Here is a 22522-nt window from a genome sequence, read left to right on the forward strand (position 1 = left end):
ACCCCGAAGAAGACTCGTTACTCTGAAGAAGACTTGTTACCCTAAAGAAGACTCGTTACCCCGAAAAAGACTTGTTACTCTGAAGAAGGCTAGTTACCCTGAAGAAGGCTTGTTACCCCGAAGAAGACTCATTACTCTGAAGAAGGCTCGTTACTCTGAAGAAGGCTTGTTACCCCGAAGAAGACTCGTTACCCCGAAGAAGACTCGTTACCCTGAAGAAGACTCATTACTCTGAAGAAGGCTCGTTACTCTGAAGAAGGCTTGTTACCCTGAAGAAGACTCGTTACCCTAAAGAAGACTTGTTACCCCGAAGACTTGTTATCCCGAAGAAGACTCGTTACCCCGAAGAAAACTTGTTACTCTGAAGAAGGCTCGTTACCCTAAAGACTCGTTACCCCGAAGAAGACTTGTTACCCTAAAGAAGACTCGTTACCCCGAGGAAGACTCGTTACCCCGAGGAAGACTCGTTACCCCGAAGAAGACTCGTTACTCTGAAGAAGACTTGTTACCCTAAAGAAGACTCGTTACCCCGAAAAAGACTTGTTACTCTGAAGAAGGCTAGTTACCCTGAAGAAGGCTTGTTACCCCGAAGAAGGCTTGTTACCCCGAAGAAGACTCGTTACCCTGAAGAAGACTCGTTACTCTGAAGAAGGCTCGTTACCCCGAAGAAGACTCGTTACTCTGAAGAAGGCTCGTTACTCTGAAGAAGACTTGTTAATCTGAGGAAAACTCATTACCCTGAAGAAGACTCATTACCCTGAAGAAGACTTGTTACCCTGAAGAAGACTCGTTACTCTGAAGAAGGCTCGTTACCCTGAAGAAGGCTTGTTACCCCGAAGAAGACTCGTTACCCTGAAGAAGACTCGTTACTCTGAGGAAGGCTCGTTACCCTGAAGAAGACTTGTTACCCTGAAGAAAACTCGTTACCCTAAAGAAGACTCGTTACCCTGAAGAAGACTTGTTACCCTGAAGAAAACTCATTACCCTTAAGAAGTCAACATGCATCTTAACATTCCTCAGTCTATGAGCCTGCTGTAAATATTCAGCCAAATAGCTGCATGAACACGTGAGTGAAAGGTGATTGATAGCGATTCTCTGGAAATGCTGGGCGGACTTGGCAGCTATGATAACTCCAACCTTGCCATGTGTCTTGGCTGAACACCAGGAATTCATGACCGTCTAGTACTCCTTGAAGATGCATCCAATCCTCCAACTGACCCCCATAACTACATGCTTCATACATGTAAGAGTACACCAAGATGTCACAGCATATCCAAGTCCGAAATATGATCTGAGTAAGCAGATCCCTGGAAAAGCTGACGGCACTGAAAAGTCCAGGAATGAGCTCCAGCTGTTTCCTTATTTAACAGATTTGACACTTTGTCTTGTGAGACGGGAAACACTAAAACATCCCAGTGATTTTCTCTTAAAGTGTCTGATGTGTTAAAGCTAATTTCCAGATTAAAAAACAAAAAAACAAAACTTCATAAGATGACACTGTTTGTGTGTTCCCTCCATTTACGGCAAACCGTCTTTGCGCTGCCGTGCCTGTGTCTGCCGTGGGTGCGGTCACAGGTGAAGATGGCAAACGCCTCTGAAATGCAAAGTCACGGAAATAAAAACAGCAGCAGACAACAGGAAGAAGCACGCAGGCTGCTAGACTTGCTCAAAAACATACCACAGATTTTTATTGATCGGCTTTTTAGAAAAGCGCATTGATGTGGTTCTCTGTGCTTCAGTTGGTTTTTGTCTGCCGCTGATCTCGATCTCAGGTTTGTTGTCACGGTTAAAACTGAGAACTTACATCATTTAAGCACTTTTTGTTGCGTGTCCTCAATGTTGCTGAAATCACCACAAGTCACCGTCATAGCATGTCATATTTTTTCCCCCTCAGATCTTCACTACAAGTTGAAAAAATAAAAGCAAAACACAAAGATGGAGACTTTTTAAAAAAAAAAAAAAAAAAGCATGGTGGTGAAGCATAAATCATATGTGTTGGGGTGTAAAAACAAGAGAAAAGCGCGCCGCAAGAGAGAAGCACACGCCGCTTGGGCCTTTAGCATCTGCATGACGTACATATTTTACGTAAATAAAGTCGTTATTTTAAGCCCAATGATGTTTTTACCAAACCTAACTAAGTGGTGTTGATGTCTAAACCTAACCGCGACCGCACAGCACTTTCGCCGTAGTTTGCCCTGTTAGCGCTGCTAGCCGCTGGCTAAGACGTCGCCATGTTGAGAGCTGTTTAGAGGCAATCAAAATGCTCCCAATGAAAATAACTCCGATGTTGTCTTAAAGTTGTATTTGTGACGCTTGCGATCGTACCTATTTTGGACCCTAATGCAATGTTTTTCCTAAACCTAACTAAAGTTGACGTTAACCACGCGTTTACTGTGACCACGCGCCGGGCTACCCAATGCGTTAGAAAGTGACGCCAACAGAGGGCCAGTATGTGAGGAGTTGGAATGAGAACGTGTTCTTTGTCCTTTCTAGAAAAAACATAACTGTAACGTTCTGTTTCCAGCCATGCTGCAAAACTGTTCCGTGAGAAACCGTGACGGCGCCGTTAAAAGCACACTGACTTTATAAATACACCCCGACATGATGACACTATTCTCACTCTCATCTTCACCCGCTTATCCGAGATCGGGTCTCGGGGGCAACAGCTCCAGCAGGTGGACCCCAAACCTCCCTTTCCCGGTGCCACATCAGCTCAGCTCTGACTGGGGGGGATCCCGAGGCGCTCCCAGGACCAGTTTGGAGATATAGTCCCTCCACCTGGTCCTGGGCCTCCCAGCTCCCAGCTGCTCCGATTCTCCGGCCAATCTCACGTTCCATTGTTCCCTCACTCGCGAACAAGACCCCGAGGTACTTGAACTCCTTCACTTGGGGTAATGATGACACTATTGCCTTGGATTTAAGTCACCAGACCCTGAAGTCAAAATTCCCACCTGTGAGCGATATGAGTCATGCAGGGACAACATTTCCGGATCAAAGGATCCACTCATGCTCTTACATATTACGGAAAGCGTGTTATCTTCAGATAAGAGCACCGAACACATGGTGCAGTAAAAGACGCTGCTGAGTCAAGAGCTTTGCAGTCTCTCTGCAGGCAGAGTGGCCCGCTCTAAACTGGAGGCTTCTTGTAAATCACGTGACTTTTTTTTAGAGAAGGCATTGCTCTGCAGTTACACCATCTGATCAGAGGGTGTTGCTGCTGCTAGTGGATGCTGAGGAGGCATTTCTTAGAAACCGGCCTCGAGGTGGGGAATCCTAAATTTGGGTTTTGAACCCCTCCCTGCATGAATCACACACACACCGGCTGAACTGCACAGGAGCGACTTGGCACTGGCTTTTGCAAGAAGAAGCCAGTGTAACCACAGCATTTACATAAATATGTGACATTGTGTTTATTGTTTTCTCATAAAAGATTACTTCTTCTTTCAGGGGATCTGAATCAGGTAGTTTCTACTTGATGAACTGCTTGTTTTGTAAGTGAAAATACTGGAGAGGAGAGAACAAGATCAGATTCGGATCAGATCACACTTCAGAGAGACAGATCGGTTCGATTCCGTGCATCACCACCGTTTGGATGCGTTAGATAAGTCATCAGGCAATGAACACAAAGTCAGCAGGATGCCAATACTAAACAAATATACGTGACAGTGTTGCATTGGTGTGACAGCACTATTGACTCTAGGGGCAAGAAGTCCACCGATTTATTGCACAAATCAATATTTGTATCACCTTATGGTGCTTGTCTTATCATTTATGATAAGAAGACACAACATGATCAGAAACTGTCCTATAAAAGTGAGACTGCCAACAAGCCATATAAAATATGACTTTTGCACAGGACAGCTTTAGCAGGAAACTCTTGCATCTGTGACTCTGCAGGGAGTTGAACGAGTGCAGACGAGACACTGCAAAACCACAACTTCAAGGGTTCGTGGACTGACGTTTTTAAAGCCTTGAGTTCGTCATTTTGGTTACCATCTAGAGGGCGGAGCTTAATATACCGTTATCGAATGCTGAATTTTTTTTTACGGACGGAAATATTAGGTAACTTTCACGAAGTGACGACACGATGCGAAAGGGCTAAAGTTGTAAGACGAAAACACGGACAACTCCCAGACAACGCCATTGTAGCGACCTGTCAATCACCGTGTAGCCCCGCCCCTAAAGCGTCCCCTGCTTAATGGTCTGTTTGACTCTAGATGGACCATAATGTACTAAATGAACATCATGCTGTATTGAAGAAGACTGTAAACTAGAGATTGAGACCATAAACTCATGTTTACAATGTTTAGTGAGGGACTTCTTTGTTGGCTTCACTTTTCAAACCCAGAGGTCGCCGCCTGTTTTGATGCCTTCGAAACGCAACGATGAACCTGTGACAGCTTGTTGCCTCTGCGTCGTTAGATCTCATCACATGACTGATGATAGCTGATGATAGAGGCAGTAAACACAAAACACATTTCCACAAACGTGAGATGAATGCATACCAAAGTCTCAAGCATCCGCATGGCGTCACACAGACCTGCAAGTCGAAGCTTTTCATGCCACATATAACTCTCTTTTTGTCATCTTTGATTGTTTAATGGACGGTTTTTATTGGCGTTAAGGTTTTGCCCGTTGATAGTATGAGGAAGTCAGTCCATATTTTTGATATTCTGTAAAACCGTGATACATGTTTGTTCAGCACAAACGCTCCCGTTATGTAAAAAACAAAGGTCTCTACAGGCTGGTTGAGTTCAAAGTAGAGCAAGTGTCACTGCCCCGGTTCAAGAAGATTCATTTCCTGTTTTTACAGTAGGACTCTGGAGGGTGATTAGTGATTCAAGAAGAAAAAGTTACATCTCTACGGTGAACTGCCAAGGTCTACTCTGATTCACAAACACATGCAAATTCCAAATGTTCTCGGGTCAGAAGACCAGTCAAGTTTCAAGGTGAGTAAATAAGAAATGAGTCAAGCAGCTTGTGAGTCATTAAACACCATTAGCAGAGAGTAAGCGCCAGGTCAACTTCACGTAGGTTATATTTAAGGTGTTGTTGCCATCTAGTGGTTATTTAAAGGAGCTGAGTTTAACTAAAGCTGAGCTGTGACTCTAGTGACATCTGGTGTTTGTTTATGAAATCTGAAGTTTTGACAACATTCTCAGTTTAAGCCTGCACAAGAGAGAGAGAGAGAGAGAGAGAGAGAGAGAGAGAGAGAGAGAGAGAGAGAGAGAGAGAGAGAGAGAGAGAGAGAGAGAGAGAGAGAGAGAGAGGTGGTACGAAAACAATCCTTTATTCTAATAAATGAGACATAAGTACACGTTTAAAAACTCAGACTAAAGTGAATGTAAACGAGTACCTGTGTGCTAAAGTCTCAAAAGTCATTGCCTGAGTGTTAAACTATTGAAGATTGATTGTTTAAGTGCTCAGATTTGTTCTTAAAGGGACATGAATTATCAAATAAATGTGGTAGAGTAAGAAGTAAAGTATTGTATTGGAGAAGAAGTATGAAGTAGCAGAAAAGTAGTAGTACTTGAGTAAATGTACTGACTTTCCACCACTGGATTTAAGATGTACGCAGTATTTTAAAGTTGCAGCTGGTCCTATAACTGCGCCACTTTCACATTAATGCATCACGAATAATAACCAAAGAATATGATAGTGTGACACTCAGGTGGCATTTTTCTGCATTATGAGTACTTTTACTTTGCATTGCTGATGATTGTTGATGATGTCATTTTCAGGGCAGGACCTTTACTTGTAATGGAGTATTTTTTATGTTGTACTTTTACTGCTTTAACTGCAGAAAAGTACTGTTGAGAAAAACATACGATGTGCAGCAAACAAATAAAAGATTAACAAAATAGCATTATATTTGTTCTTATGAATACTGCACCTCACAAATGATCCATCAGAGATCCTAAAGATAGTTTTGTACATAAATGTGCAGTGGCCGTTTTGTTTTAATAATATCTAAATCAAACTTAAATCAAAGTGTCAGATCATGGGGATGTGGTTTACGCAGACATAGGAGTCAGATGTACTTGTAGTTCACGTTTCTTATGATTTATTTTGCAAAAAAACAAGCGAGCAACAAAAGAAAGACGAAAGAAATCACTCCCATCACTGCCTCTCCTGTTCTGGTAAAAAAAAACACAAACAAAATAGGCCCACACGCATTGCATGCTGGTCCTATCTATACCTGCCTACTCACATATATCTCACATATATAACCGCAGGTGCTCTCCGTGTTCAATTCATAAATAAACAAACCAAAACACTAAATACTGAACTAAATAATTAAACAAAATAACAACTAACAAAAGAAAAATCTATCAAAAATCTCATCTATAAAAAAAGCAAACATCTAGAATAATTCAACTATAAATAACTAACAACAAATACTTGCATTTATGTAAGACGCTTGCATACATGTTGCGCATGCGCACAACGTATTTGTTGCTACTCTAGCGGCTGATCGTGATGCAGCGTCTGTAAACTTCCAGACCAACTGCGCAGATGTTGTTAACGAAGAAGGACTGGCCTGGGAGCAGCCATTAATAATAATAAAAAAAAAACATATAACATGGAAACATTCATACTGTATATTGATAACTAAGAAATGATTACACGTGTCAACATTCACATCATAATACAACTATGTATAAAACACGCAACTGCTATTTTAGAAAACAAAACATATGCAATAAATCAAAAATGTGCGCACTGTTTCACAATATGAAATGTACATGATGATGAAATACACGAAGAAGCACTAAAGAGATGTAAAGAGAAATAAAAGAAAAAGAAAAGAGTCGCTGCTGGGAATTAAATGTCGTTTCCGCACTTCCACTCAGTCATTTGTCACAAGACTGAGTTTATAATAGAGAGAACGAGTCTCCATCCACGAAGCGCAACTGTATGTCAGCGAAGAGTCGTTCACGTCACACCCCATGAGCTCACTTCTTTCTTTCTTAGTTATTAAACACATCTCCATCTAGAACTCTGCCATTTAAAAACAACATATAAGAGACAAACTCACCTTCTATTCCACACGGAGGTGATGATCTGAAGTAAAAATCCGTCTGTAAACGTTGTACACGTCGGAGGAACCCGAACAAAGACGCGAAACGGCTGTTTCTTCAGTGCGTAGTTTCACTTTTACTTCGGTGAACCCTGCAGGGTCATCTCACAGCAGCTGACACGCAACAGGCCTGAGATCAGTTTACAGCAGCTGCTTCACTTCACTGGTGGGCGGAGCAACCGTTTATACAACAAAACGTGAAATATGCATTATCTTTAAGGAAGGAAAATAGAGCGCAAAGCTTTTGTTTTGTTTAAAATGTTAAACGTTTCCTGTTTGGTTTGAATTGAAAGTGAAATGACTTGAAGCTTTCCAAGGAAACAGATGACGTCATTGTGGGGCTGCCCCTCAACACTCGCTGCTCTTTAATAACCACGTGAGCTTTATTCTTTCTGTTGAAAAGACGTCCAGAGCTGGTTCTAAAGTGAAAGTTTTTTTTATTTCACTATTTCACCAGGATTTTCACTAGTGATTTTTTATATTTTCATCCTTTTTGTTGTGCTAATAATCAACAGAATCCCCACGATAAGATATTATCACAATAATTAAATCCTGATACGAACTTATTGCCATTTTGAACATTTTTGCGATATGCTAAGAATTGAGACAATAAACATAGCGATATATTGTGATTTTTTTTTTTACCTATTTTCACTTACACTTTGAGGAATAAAAGTAAATAAATACAAAATTAACTAACTAAATAACTAAATATAATAACGATAATAATGACAATAACACGGAGGCTCAGTGGTCTGCACCAAGATGGCAACAACTTTATTCCCCCAACAATCTCAACAGCAACGCATCACCTTTTTCCACTCTTTCCGTTCTGGCCTTCACAATAAAAGCCCGGATCACATACCAATGGAACAATGCTTCCTGGAGGGAACCAAAAGTATCTCAGAGCCTTCAGTGAAAAACTAAATAGTTTAGGTTATGATTGATTCAGACTACTTATAGCAGATTTAATTAATTCTTTGATGTCATCTAGAGCACAAACAATGGTTCTCTATTGTAAGAATTAATCATTTTAATCATAAGCAAAGCCTTTCAGCACTGCCTCGATCTCCCAAACCATGCTGACCCATTGGGACAGAATACAACATAATCTATTTTTTTTTTACTGATTTCGTCACAGTAGTGCATCATATTCATGTTTCCGTCAAATGTTTGTGCAGTATATTACCTGAGACAATTGGATGACCTCATGGAAACTAGCTGAAGCTGAGTTCATTTTCCTCACCTCATGCATTGCAGGGTAGACTTCCTGTTTGATGCTGGCCCCGCCCACCCACGTGATGTCACACCAATGAGGGCGTGCACTGTGAATAAACCCTGCCCAGTTATAATCTAATGTCCCAATCACTCTTAATTCACTTGATTGATTATTTTATCAAAGACATTTTTTACATTATGTGTTTTTGGATGAATAAAAAACCTTTTTGTGAATAAATTTAAATATACATTGTTTCAAATGAAGCTCTCCAGTGTTTTATTGTTGACTTTGCTGTTAAACAAGTAATGATTCAACTTCACAATAAAATCCAGGGCGTTAAATCTGACTCGGCTCATTACTTACAATAAAAAGAAGTTGTTCTCTTTAGTCCTGCTTCACCTAGTCAAGTCTTTGTGTCTCATTTCATCCGGTTCTGGTGGATTTTATCATATATGTATTAATGAAATTTTAGTAATTTATATATAATTAAAAAAACACAATTTTTAACTAACAAAACTCCCCTCAATCTTAAAACAATATAATAAGTCATATAAAACATAAAGAGTCTCACATTTTTTGTGTAGTACATTAAATTACTGCTTCACAATAAGTTAAGTGAGTGAAAGTATTTCAAACAAAAAAACATACAAAATTACACACAGCAGCTAAGTAAAATGCTTAAAAAATCATAACCTGACACTAGAACTTGCTTTCTTTACTCTGATAATCAGCCGAGCTCTCTTGTTTTTCTGCTTCCTTTTCTTTTCTTCCTCTCCTCCTGTTCAGACAATGAGACGACATTTAGTAACAGAGCAACAGCAGAGACAGTAAAGGTCACTTCAGCTGCACGAGGAAGAGCAACAGAATAAATGATTAAGCCCTTTAATGAAGCAGATACACTGTAACAAACAAAGTAAACATAAAGTATGAATGGTAACCAGTAAACAACGTTTGTCTGTTCATTTTTATTTTTTTCTTTCAAACTTTATTTATTGGGTTTCCAGACAAATAACATTGTAACAGTTGTGTCCCGATTTCCAAATTAAGATTTAAGTACTTACAAAAAAAGATCAAAGAAATAAAAGAAACAAAACAGCTGAATCAGAAAGTAGACAAACAAAACAAGACTTTATAAATACAAATATTGTATTATTACTTATACATGTATGTAATAGTACATTTATGAAATAATGAAACATTTTTATTATTTTATATATATACATATATACATATACATATATACATATATATATATATATATATATATATATATATATATATATATATATATATATGTGTGTGTGTGTGTGTGTGTGTGTGTGTGTATTTAAAGGATACAAAGAAAACAAAATATTCAATTTAGATATTTGCATGTCAGTACCTTCTCCCAGTGACAGCAGTATGACAAGCATCTTTTGACCTCATAACGATGATCTTGCATGAATATTTCTTAATTTGGATCATATACATTTTTAAGTTTTAATTTAAGTGTTGAAATAGTAAATAGTTTTTTTTTAAATAGTAGCCAAAAAGAACTTGTCACTGAACCAACTTGTTAACAGATATTTCATTCTAACTGCCTACAGTTGACGTAAAGTCTGAGCAGATGGTGAAACGTTGTCCAGTAAACAAACATAATGTCCAGAGTATAAACTCACCCGCATATCTGCTGCATTTGTGAAACGGTCTCTGGTAAAGCCTTCCCAAAAGTGTCTGGCAGCACGAAACACAAGACGGAGCCACAAATGGCGAGACCTCCCATCAATATGTATGGGAGCACTTTGTAGTATTGTCCTGCAAAAAAAAAACAACGCAAAATATCCTTTGAGTGACTAGCTGAGTGCAATTTTTGATAATAACAAACAAACATAGTAACGCTTTTTGTACAATGATTGTTAACAGAAATAAGACACTTAACAGCGTATGGGACTTCTTATTGCAGTAGGGCTGCAACTTATTTTTGGATTAATCTATTAATTGTTACGTCTATGATGTATTCAAAAAATGTAAACTATCACTAAGAGGCCAAGGTACTGCCTTCATGTTGCTTGTTTTGTCTTATTAACAATTTAAATCTATAATTTTCTGTCATACATGACAAAGAAAAACAGCTTATTGTCACATTTGAGAAGCTGGAACCAGACAAAGTTTGTTTGGCAACCAATGAACAGAAGTTAACATGTTTGGACTATGGAGGAGTGACTTAGAGAGACTGTATGGTCGCTCTGGCAGCAACCTGTCAATCACAGTAAGCCCCATCCTAAATCATCCCCTGCTTTATGGTCTGTTTGACTCTAAATGGACCATAATGTACTAAATGAACATCATGCTGTATTGAAGAAGACTTGAAACTAGAGATTGAGACCATAAACTCATGTTTACAATGTTTACTGAGGGAATAAATCAAGAGAGAAGTAGAGTCATTTTAGACTAGACTTCTATACAACCAGAGGAGTCGCCCCCTGGTGGACACTAGAGAGAATGCAAGTTTCAAGACACTTCCGCATTGGCTTCACTCTGCAGAACCGGAGGTTGCTACCTGTTTGGTTCAGAGAAATGAAAAACTAAACATACTGACCCAGATAAATGATGAAGGGGGCGGTGATGGTTCCAATGCGAGCAGCCATGGAGCAACAACCCATTGCTGTGTTTCTGACAACAGTGGGGAAGAGCTCCGACGTGTAGGTGTACACCATACAAAACGCTGACGTCATGCAGAACTTCCCCAAAATCTCAAGCACCACGGGAACACTCGGTATATCTAAGGACATAAAAACTAAACCCTTCAAAATAAAGCAAACACTGAAAGAGTCAAATGAGTTACACACAATATATCTAAAGAGATTTGTTTTTACTTCCCCCATGTGTTTTATTGATGTTAATTTGTTCAGTGCTTTGATGTTTGACCAAAAGCCTGCAAAACTAATGACAGTTAAGAGCTTTACACCCGAGGGACGTGACATATAAACAACGTGCAAATGTGAAAAAACTCGCCCGCAAATATTTGACTTTGCAACCAGAGGAGTCGCCCCCTGCTGGTCAGTTGAGAGATCGCGAGCATTACCTGTTGGGATGAGGTGAACACAGAGGATAAAAACGCCTCCAAAGAAGAGTGTAGAAAACAGGCAGAAGTGCCTGGAGCAGTATTTGAGAAGGCCCAAGGCAATTATGTAAGCCGGCACTTCGACCACGGCTGACAAGAAGCAGCTCAGGTAAGGGTCGCTGTGCATGTTTGAAGTGTTGAGGACTAAAGCAAAGTAGCCAATGTTGACGATGATCCTGCAGAGACATTCAAAATGACAACTTGAATACACACAAACATGCATTATGTAATTACTCTCTTGTATAACCAACACTATAATTTGGACATGAGTTGACTAAAGTGATTGATTTATACGTTTTTTACATATTTTTATGTCGTGAGTAAATTGTACACGTACCACAGTAATGAACACAGTACTGTAACAGAGAACATATTGCAGCTGCTCACGATAACTGAAATGTTGTATTTCTTGTCCTTCATAGCCAGTGCTTCATGGATCTGGGGGTGGGGGGGAGAAACAATTAACAATGAATTAAAATGTGAAAAGGTCCACGAACAACCTCCCACACAAACATAGAGACCGTTTTCTTTCCAGGGCAACAGCTTACGACCCCGTTTTCTTCCTGTTTGCTGTGTGACTGCACACTTTAACGTGTTTTTTGAGTTATAAACTAAATAATATGAGTGCACTGTGATAAAACACATCAATGCTGGTGTTAATATTGACATTTTGTACCATTTTCTTTTACCAAAAATTGTCATTTTATTTTTGAAAATTACTTAAAACAGCATCTTCTGTTTTAAATGAGGCCTAATCTATTAAGACAGATACTGAGATATAGTCGACCACTTGGGACTAATAAACCTAATACAATTAAATAAAGCTAACGCTCCTCTCCGGGGAGCCATCACCTTAACGTGGTGGAGAGGTTTGAGTGCCCTCATGACCCTGAGGGCTATGTTGTCTGGAGCCTAGAGCTCCTGGTAGGGTTTCCCATGGCAAATTGGTCTCAGTCGAAGGGCCAGACTAAGAATGGTTCAAAAACCCCAATGAAAGAACGAAGAAGAGTCGAGGAGACCCTGCCCGGAGGAAGCCCGGGCCCACGTCTGGAGCCAGGCCCAGTCGGAGGGCCCGACAGCGAGGGCCTGGTGGCCGGGTTTGCCACGGAGCCCGGCTGGACACAGCCCGAAGCAGCAACGTGGCACCCACCTCCTCTCCATCCTGTGGGCTCACCACTTGCGGGAGGAACCGCTGGGGTATGGTGCGCTGCCCCATGGGTGGCAGTGAAGGCCAGGGACCTCAACGGACCAGACCCGGGCAGCAAAGGCTGGCTCTGGGGACGTGGAACGTCACCTCTCTGTGGGGGAAGGAGCCGGAGCTTGTGCGGGAGGTGGAGCGCTACCAGTTAGATCTGGTTGGGCTTACCTCTACGCACTGCATCAGTTCTGGAACCGTACTCCTGGATAGGGGTTGAACTCTTTTCTTCTCTGGAGTTGCCCAGGGTGTGAGGCGCCAGGCGGGTGTGGGGATACTCACAAATCCCCGGCTGAGTGCAGCTGCGTTGGAGTTTACCCCGGTGGACGAGAGGGTCGCCTCCCTACGCCTGCGGGTTAAGGGGGGGAAAACTCTGACTGTTGTCTGTGCATATGCACCGAACAACAGTTCAGAGTATTCGGCCTTCTTAGAGACCCTGACTGGAGTCCTGTATGGGGCTCCAGTAGGGGACTCCATAGTTCTGCTGGGGGATTTCAACGCGCACGTGGGCAACGATGGGGATACCTGGAGAGGTGTGATTGGGAGGAACGGCCTCCCTGGTCTAAATCCGAGCGGTCGTTTGTTGTTGGACTTCTGTGCTAGTCATGGATTGTCCATAACGAACACCATGTTCGAGCATAAGGATGTTCATAAGTGTACGTGGTACCAGAGCACCCTAGGCCGAAGGTCGATGATCAATTTTGTTATCGTATCATTGGATCTGAGGTCGTATGTTTTGGACACTCGGGTGAAGAGAGGGGCGGAGCTGTCAACTGATCACCATCTGGTTGTGAGTTGGGTCAGAGGGTGGGGGAAAACTCTGGACAGACCTGGTAAGCCCAAACGGGTAGTGCGGGCAAACTGGGAACGTCTGGAGGAGGCCCCTGTCCGGGAGATCTTCAACTCACACCTCCGGCGGAGCTTTTCTAGCATCCCTGTGGAGGTTGGGGGCATCAAACAGGAATGGACGATGTTCAAAGCTTCTATTGCCAAAGCTACGGCGGTGAGCTGTGGTCTCAAGGTCTTAGGTGCAACAACGGGCGGTAACCCTCGAACACCGTGGTGGACACCGGTGGTCAGGGAAGCCGTCCGACTGAAGAAAGAGGCCTTCCGGGATATGTTATCCCGGAGGACTCCTGAGGCAGTTGCAAGGTACCGACAGACCCGAAGGGCTACAGCCGCTGCCGTGAAGGAGGCAAAGCAGCGGGTGTGGGAGGAGTTCAGAGTGGCCATGGAGAAGGACTTTCGGTCGGCACCAAGGTGTTTCTGGAAAACCATCTGGAACCTCAGGAGGGGAAAACGGGGAAACATCCAAGCTGTATACAGTAAGGATGGGACTCTGTTGACTTCAACTGACGGGGTAATCGGGCGGTGGAAGGAGCACTTTGAGGAACTCCTGAATCCGACTAATACGCCCTCTATTGTAGAGGCAGAGTTGGAGGCTGATGGGGGAGCATCATCAATTTCCCTGGTGGAAGTCACTGAGGTAGTCAAACAACTCCACAGTGGCAAAGCCCCAGGGATTGATGAGATCCGTCCAGAAATGCTGAAGGCACTGGGTGTGGAGGGGCTGTCTTGGATGACACGTCTCTTCAACATTGTGTGGAGGTCTGGGACGGTGCCTAGGGAGTGGCAGACCGGGGTGGTGGTTCCCCTGTTCAAAAAGGGGGACCAGAGGGTGTGTGCCAATTACCGAGGTATCACACTACTCAGCCTCCCTGGTAAAGTCTACTCCAAGGTGCTGGAAAGGAGGGTTCGGCCGATAGTCGAACCTCGGATTGAAGAGGAACAATGCGGATTTCGTCCTGGCCGTGGAACAACGGACCAGCTCTTCACTCTCGCAAGGATCCTGGAGGGGGCTTGGGAATACGCCCATCCGGTCTACATGTTTTTGTGGACCTGGAGAAGGCGTATGACCGGGTCCCCTGGAAGGTACTGTGGGAGGTGCTGCGGGAGTATGGGGTGAGGGAGCCACTTCTGGGGGCCATCCAATCCCTGTATGCCCAAAGTGAGAGCTGTGTCCGGGTTCTCGGCAGTAAGTCGGACTCGTTTCCGGTGAGGGTTGGCCTCCGCCAGGGCTGCGCTTTGTCACCAATCCTGTTTGTGGTATTCATGGACAGGATATCGAGGCGTAGTCGTGGGGAGGAGTGTTTACAGTTTGGTGGGCTGAGGATTGCATCGCTGCTGTTCGCAGATGATGTGGTCCTGATGTCTTCATCGGGCTGTGACCTCCAGCACTCACTGGATCGGTTCGCAGCCGAGTGTGAAGCGGTTGGGATGAGGATCAGCACCTCTAAATCTGACGCCATGGTTCTCAGCATGAAACCGGTGGATTGCCCACTCCGGGTAGGGAATGAGTCCTTACCCCAAGTGAAGGAGTTCAAGTACCTCGGGGTCTTGTTCGCGAGTGAGGGAACAATGGAACGTGAGATTGGCCGGAGAATCGGAGCAGCTGGGGCGGTATTGCAGTCGCTTTACCACACCGTTGTGACGAAAAGAGAGCTGAGCCGCAAGGCAAAGCTCTCTATCTACCGGGCACTCTTCGTTCCTACCCTCACCTATGGTCATGTGGACTGGGTCATGACCGAAAGAATTAGATCACGGGTACAAGCGGCCGAAATGGGTTTCCTCAGGAGGGTGGCTGGCATCTCCCTTAGAGATAGGGTGAGAAGTTCGGTCATCCGTGAGGGACTCGGAGTAGAGCCGCTGCTTCTTTGCGTGGAACGGAGCCAGTTGAGGTGGTTCGGGCATCTGGTGAGGATGCCACCTGGGCGCCTCCCTAGGGAGGGGTTCCAGGCACGACCAGCTGGGAGGAGACCCCGAGGGAGGCCCAGGTCCAGGTGGAGGGACTATATCTCCAAACTGGCCTGGGAGCGCCTCGAGATCCCCCAGTCAGAGCTGACTGATGTGGCCTGGGAAAGGGAAGTTTGGGGTCCCCTGCTGGAGCTGTTGCCCCCGCGACCCGATCCCGGATAAGCGGTCGAAGATGAGATGAGATGAGATGAAAGCTAACGCTCTACTAAGTCCCGCACTAAAGCATCCCCTGCTTTATGGTCCGTTTTACTCTAAATGGACCATAATGTACTAAATGAACATCATGCTGTATTGAAGAAGACTTGAAACTAGAGATTGAGACCATAAACTCATGTTTACAATGTTTATTGAGGGAATAAATCAAGAGAGAAATAGAGTCATTTTCTCATAGACTTCTATACAATCTGACTTATTTTTGCAAATGGAAGAATTGCCCCCTGCTGGTCAGTAGAGGGAATGCAAGTTTTAAGACACTTCCGCATTGGTTCACTCTGCAGAACTGGAGGTTGATGGCTGATTGCGACATGTCGCACAATGGCGGCATAAATACATCGTTGGCCAACATGGCCAACTAACCTGCTCACGGAAATTTTTTACATGTTTACACATAAATGTACAGTTACTCTTTCACTATATTGAGGAACAGAGGTGTCAGAATGTGCTTTGTGTTTTTGTTTTTTTGCCTGGATGGAGATTTTTCATTAAACCATTTATTTATTTTTTTGAACGAAGGATAAAAAGCGCTGTTTACAATAAAAAAACATGTACACGTGGACTAGGCCTTAGGTTCAGACCTGGGGGTGAAGTTACATTTTAACAAACACAAATACAGGAAATACAACAGTTGGCCCATTACAAATGTTTATGTTGTCACATTTGAAAATATATAATAACATGGTATTGTAGACCTGGATTGTTTACGTAGCTGTATAACAGTAACACTGCTATTAAACGACAAAAGGTTCAGTTTGATTTTGACATTTTAGGACCTCTGAGGCATTTGTAGTTTATGTTCATCACGTGTTAATTATCAAAACAAGCTTACCTCAGCTTGTGTAAAGATGGCTTCTGGAGCCTCGACGTTATTACTCTTGGCAGCGTCTCTCAGTATGACCTCAGCCTCCTTCACTCTTCCCTGATAGAGCAGCCAGCGAGGAGACTCTGGGACCAACCTGTAGCGTTAAAACACGGGGATACAACCATATCAGCAAGACAAAGTGCACTGAACCAAACCAGTCTGTGGTCCTTAACCAAGACCCTAATGGTAAATGCTGGTCACACCAGCATTTACTGCAACAAATTGTTGATTAAAATGCTAATTATTTTGACTGTGTTAACCATCTAAACACCCAGTTAATCTGGCTGATTAGACCTCTTCTCAGGACTGTGTGAGCTCCGAGCATTTAAGTCTAATCAGCCAGAACAAGGTGAGAGTTTATAAGGACATGCATTTGCCAAACCAACCATATCATCTTTGACTTGATGTCCTTTTATTGCCCTTTATTACAGGTTGCTGTAAAAGAGGGCAAGCTGAAATACAATATATGTATATTCTTACCACCATAGAGGGACGTAGATAACGTCAGAGGCAGCAATTGGAATCAGCAGCGCACGCCATTCACGAAGAAAGTAAGCCGCAGCTGGCAATGCCATGTAACCCAAAGCTATGCCCATAATGCCGAGGGAGCAGAAGAACACTCTGGCTTTTGGGCTTAGAATTTCTGTACCTGTGGGTCTCAAACATTATATGAAAAATGATCAATACAAACCTGAGAAACAAGTTAGTCAGTTCTGTTCAGGGAAATGTCAAAACCCTCACCCAGCACAAAGGCAATGGTATAGTTGGAATATCCCCCGGCACCAACGAAGAAGAAAATGAAGGTGAAGATCTCCCAACTCGGGGAGAATATCTGTGCTGTGATTGACACAGTCTGAATAAGCATCGTGAGAAAGAGGGCTGGCCTCCTTCCATACCTGTGTAAGAAACACAGATTATAGTGACTTTAATCCCTAGCAGTAAACTTGGACTGTTGTTTTAGACAATGCTGGGTACAGTACAGACCTGTCAGATAACAGGCCAGAGAGAAACCCTCCCAGTAGAACACCAACGTAGTGGAGAGAAGTGGCGAGTGGAGATTTGTATGCATTCTCACAGACCAAGTCCCACTGCAAAATAAACACACATTCTCACTCTTCAGTTAAAGCTATAATGACATTGTAAAGATGAGAAACATCTCATATGGACTTTTGTTTTGTAGTAATAAAGTGAAACCTATTATCACTTTTTCAAAGCTTTCTTACTAATTTTGTTATTCAGAGCAAATCTATGACTGATGAATTGCCTTCACATGGCCCTCAACATTAGGACTGTTCAATGGGATTGGACTTTTTTCTTAAAGTTACTACAAAGAACTTTTATTTATATATTTATTTTGTGCCAAGTCCAGAAGACAGCTCCTGGAAGAAAGCCTCTGTGTCAGAGAGAGAAGGCCTTGAACAACTCCAAGCGGACATCATGAGTCGACTGGCAACCTTGCGAAGAAGAGAACTTGAGGAAAGTCCGAAGGAAGAGGGAAAATACAAGAACACTGTTCTACAAAGATCCTTTCAAGTTCGTCAAAGACCTCTTCGCAAAGGAAAAAAGCAGAACTTTGAAAACATCTAAACAGGAACTAGAAGAACATCTAGAAAAAGGTCCACCATGACAAGAGAAGGCCTGAGCAGATAGTCATCCCATATGACATCCCACCAATTAAACCTCCAGCTGTCAACTTGGACACTAGCCCTCCAAAATGGAAAGAAGTAGAGAACACAGTCCGGCGATCAAGAACAGCATCTGCTCCTGGGCCTCATGGAGTACCATACAAGCTCTACAAGAATGCACTGGACATCCTACGCTTTCTTTGGAGGCACATGAGGATAGTGTGGCAGAAACAAATAATACCCAAAGCATGGAGAAGGACTGGCGGTGTGCTAAAACCAAAAGAGAAAGATGCATCAGACATTGGTCAATTCCGGCCAATCTGCCTTCTGAAAGTGGAGGGGGAAATCTTTTTCAGCATAATATCACAGAGGCTGTCCACTTACGTGGAAAGAAACAAGTACATTGATACATCTGTACAGAAAGCAGGGATTTCAGAATTCTCTGGTTGCTTGGAGCATACAAGCATGATTTGGCACCAGATCCAAGCAGCTAAGAAGGACGAAAGAGACCTCCATGTTGTATTCCTTGATCTGGCAAACACGTTTGGCTCAGTTCCCCATGAACTTCTCTCGGAATCTTTCAACTTTTTCCATGTACCAGAGCCCATCACCACACTGGTCAAAACCTATTTCCAAGACCTGCAACTGTGCTTCGCCACAGCTGATTTTACTACAACATGGCAGCGCTTGGAGGTAGGCATTATGGCAGGCTGCACAATCTCACCCTTGGCTATTACAATGGCCATGGGAGTCATCATCAGAGCCTCAAAATGGGTGGTGGGCGGTGAACGAATTTGTGCATATATGGACGATATGACAACACTGACCACTACTGCAGCATGCACCAAGTGTCTACTTGGAAAGCTACAGGAGAACATCAAGTGGGCCCGCATGAAAATCAATCCAACCAAGTCTTGAAGTATCTCTATTGTTAAGGGAATGATTAAAGACACAAGGTTCTGTATTGGCGATGACCCAATACCAACAGTATCTGAGCAGCTGGTCAAAAGCCTGGGCAGATGGTACAATGCAAGCCTCAAGGACAACGAGCAGGTGCAACAACTAAGGCAAGAAATTATCAACAGCCTGGAGAACATCAACAAGACCTCACTGCCTGGAAAACTGAAGCTCTGGTGCCTACAGTTTGGACTCCTCACTTGGACAATGTGGTCACTCACTGTCTATGAGGTCCCGATAACAGCTGTGGAGAAGATGGAGTGAACCATCACTTCAAAATGGCTCAGTGTCCCACGATGTCTAACTAACATCAGCCTCTATGGCAAAAGGGGTCCTGGAACTACCTCTCACTAGTTTGATGGAAGAATAGAAGTGTTCTAAAGTCAGACTTCAGATGGCCCTGAGGGATTCCAGAGACAAAACTATCAGTAATGTTGCACTGCCCCTAGCAACTAGGAGGAAGTGGAAACCATCCAATGCTGTGCAGCAAGCAACATCAATCCTGAGGCACAAAGACATCGTGGGGCAAGTTCAGCAGGGAAGAGGAGGCCTCGGCCTGACAGCAAGTGAACCGTGTTGGCGAAAGGAGGACATTGGTGGTCGAGGAGGTGCGCCGACAGGAGGAGCTGCGAAGGCTGTCTCTCTCGTGAAACAGGGACAATGGATGCGGTGGGAAGGTTTGGAGAGGAGAAAGATCAGCTGGAGGGAACAATGGGAAATGGAATCAACAAAAATTAGCTTTATCATCAGAGCTACTTATGACATGCTTCCATCATCAAAGAATCTCCATCAGTGGTATGGCAAAGATCCAACCTGTGCCCTCTACCCAACTCCAGCGATTCTCAAAGACATCATGGTAAGCTGCAAGACCAGCCTCACGCAAGGCAGATATACCTGGCGGCACAACCAGGTCCTCAAGAGCCTGGCATCAGTGATTGACATCAAGCTGTGTGCGACCAACTCCTTGCCCCCGAGAGTAACCAATCCCCTGAAGGCAACAGCATTTGTCTGAGAAGGACAAAAAGCCCCAAACATCCTTTCACCAAGCTAGAAACGGGACACTTAATCATGGCCCGCGACTGGAAGATGCTTTTCGACATCGGTCAGCAATTGATCTTTCCTCCAGAGATTGCTTCCACCAACCTCAGGCCAGACCTGCTACTCTGGTCCCCTTCACTGGAGACTGTTTACATCATAGAACTCACAGTCCCATGGGAAAACGCGCTTGAAGAGGCCTATGAACGTAAGAAGCTGCGCTATGCAGAGCTTGCAGTACAAGCAAAGCAGCTGGAACACTAAACTCTTTCCAGTGGAAGTGGGATGCAGCGGATTTGTGGCTTATTCGACCATCAGACTGTTGAAAGAGCTGGGAACCACGGTCGGGCTCTGCGGCAGACCATCAAGGCAGTCTCAGAGGTGGCTGAAAGAAGCAGCCAGTGGATTTGGATCAAGCAGAATGACCCATGCTGGGCTCCAACTATGTCAGCATAACCCACTTGAGAATCCCCACCTGTTCCATTCAAGCGTCTACCAGAAAGTTGTCAATTTCGAGACAGTTGGACACGGCACACAACCTGAGGGCTAGATCACCCTGCAGCTGGCCGCCCTTGGGGAGGGTGTATAGTGTTGAAAGGCCAAAACACCCAATGACACAAGGGAACGTTACTGACGATGTGTTCTGGGCCCAACTGTCCCAAAATTCTACAACCTAAACCAGACCGAGATACACCCCACACAAGCCGGAAAATCCCCACTTGTCGATCGTCAACCACTCAAAACAAGGTTAATTTCCTGGAAGTGCTCACCACCTTGGCACAAGGGACAGACAAACATCATGTCCTGTGTTTAAATTGTTGTTTGCCGCTTTATTCATACTGAATTTCGAATTTAGCACCTTTGATTAATACAATGTAAGAGTGTGGTGACACTTAGAGTACTATCAATCTTGTTATTACTGAACATTGTGTGCATGCAGACTGTGCAAAAGCAGAACTCCCCCCCAAACAAATGTAGCTTATGTCTGACTTGCTGTTATCTCAGCCTGATATTTGTGAGACCTTCGAACCATCGGTGAGTCAAAGAGCTCTGAGTGTCTGTTCAGTAAAATATTTAAATACATTTGAGAGTTTCTCATCACGTTTATTTCTCACAGGGAAATTAATAAGATTAAATTCCACCACAATAACTAAACTTGAGTTTAGAAACAGCTTATCAAATCCCTTATCTTGGATTTTATTTATCTTCTCTATTTTAATAAGCTCTCTTACACAGTATTGCTGGTCAATAAACGATCCAATGGGATAATAAAAAACAAAAAAATGCTGACTTGGTGATTCTTTTTCAAGTTTATTACTTTAACTTTTGGCTCCCTGAAAACTAGACACCAAAAGACGACTAAATACTGTACAATGTCTTTGTGAAAACCATGAAACCATGTTCAAAGGGAAGTTAATTGATGACTTATTGCTCACCTCTGTGATAATGGTTGACTGGTAGATTTCCTTGCTGTACGTCCAACCGTCCCGACAGCTCTCCAAAGGAATTTCGCTCACATTCACGTCGACATTTGGTATGGTTTCTTTTTCAGAGTATTGCCCGACAATTTCCAGGTTCAGCCTCGAGCACGAGCTGCGCTTTGCGATGCCGTTGACCGTCTCCAAAGGGATCGTCACGTTCCTCCACGTGTCACTGATACTGTTGTTTTCAGGGATGTAGCACTCGTGAGGTGGCGTCGCAGCTACAAATACTATATAGGCACCAAAAAACCCATTCGGGATAATGCTGATGGCCAGTGCTAAAAAAATCCTTCGCTGAAAGGGTCCCCAAGATCCAAGAAAAGATGTGATGCTCTCATAGTCTCTCATCTTTGAGCTGTCCATTACCTCACTCAAATCCTTCATATTTACAAAAGAACAGAAGGAAAGCAATAAAGTAAAGACTACGTCAATACTGACAGGCACAAGAGAGATTGTGCTCTACCGCTCTATGACATGCTTATGAGCAATAAAGCTGAGTTCATGTTTTATAAACCAGCTGGGAGGTTAAACAGTTACATATTGCTTTGAGAAAAAACAAAAAACTTAAGGAGTGTGGGTTTGGTTTGGTATCAGCTGTAGGTGAGGGTGCTGATACGTGCCGCCCTGCCACCAAGGTTATGTTACTCTTGTTTAGTCTTTCATGTTTAACTTCTTTACTTGTCTCTGCTTTCTTTCTTTCAGACCAATTCACTTCCAAGTTTTGCTCAAAGAAAATCAAAGTAGTTTTATGTGTGTCATTTGAAGAGTACAAAAATAAAACAGTGATTGTTGTTAGTCATTAGTGGTGCCGTAAAAATGTCGCAGCTCAGGAGAGACGAATGTCCAGCTAAGTTCAAGTCTTTATGCTAAGCTAAGCTAAGCGGCTACTGGCTATCGCTTTGTATTACTGTACAGACATGAGAGTGGTATCGTT

The 22522-nt window shown here is 43.3% G+C and overlaps 1 protein-coding gene across 1 annotated transcript; it reads right to left on the reverse strand.

Annotated features, from left to right (window-relative positions):
* Window positions 1-7828: 7828 nt before the first annotated feature.
* On the reverse strand, window positions 7829-22042 carry LOC137890807 (solute carrier family 22 member 4-like). The gene is made up of 10 exons (XM_068735038.1): window positions 21544-22042; window positions 17475-17578; window positions 17232-17386; window positions 16971-17139; window positions 16458-16584; window positions 11741-11841; window positions 11365-11579; window positions 10879-11061; window positions 9959-10094; window positions 7829-9078 (listed from the first exon to the last, which is right to left on the reverse strand). Exons 1-10 carry the CDS (start codon window positions 21970-21972, stop codon window positions 9000-9002), a joined length of 1698 nt encoding a protein of 565 aa, XP_068591139.1. The 5' UTR covers window positions 21973-22042; the 3' UTR covers window positions 7829-8999.
* Between the last annotated feature and the right edge of the window lie 480 nt (window positions 22043-22522).

Source organism: Cebidichthys violaceus, unplaced genomic scaffold (assembly GCF_023349555.1).
Source record: "Cebidichthys violaceus isolate CVI_PGR_0920_01 unplaced genomic scaffold, fCebVio1.0.p SCAF_69, whole genome shotgun sequence".
NCBI classification, from domain to species: domain Eukaryota; kingdom Metazoa; phylum Chordata; class Actinopteri; order Perciformes; family Stichaeidae; genus Cebidichthys; species Cebidichthys violaceus.

Bases quoted from the DNA above. Each gene is read 5' to 3' on its own strand.
- LOC137890807 (XM_068735038.1), bottom strand. From the start codon at position 21,972: ATGAAGGATTTGAGTGAGGTAATGGACAGCTCAAAGATGAGAGACTAT. The intron at 11,580-11,740 runs GTACGTGTACAA...ATGTCTCTGCAG, and splicing joins GTACTGTGTTCATTACTGTG to GATCATCGTCAACATTGGCT. The intron at 11,062-11,364 runs GTAATGCTCGCG...TTATGTCCTTAG, and splicing joins TGTTCACCTCATCCCAACAG to ATATACCGAGTGTTCCCGTG.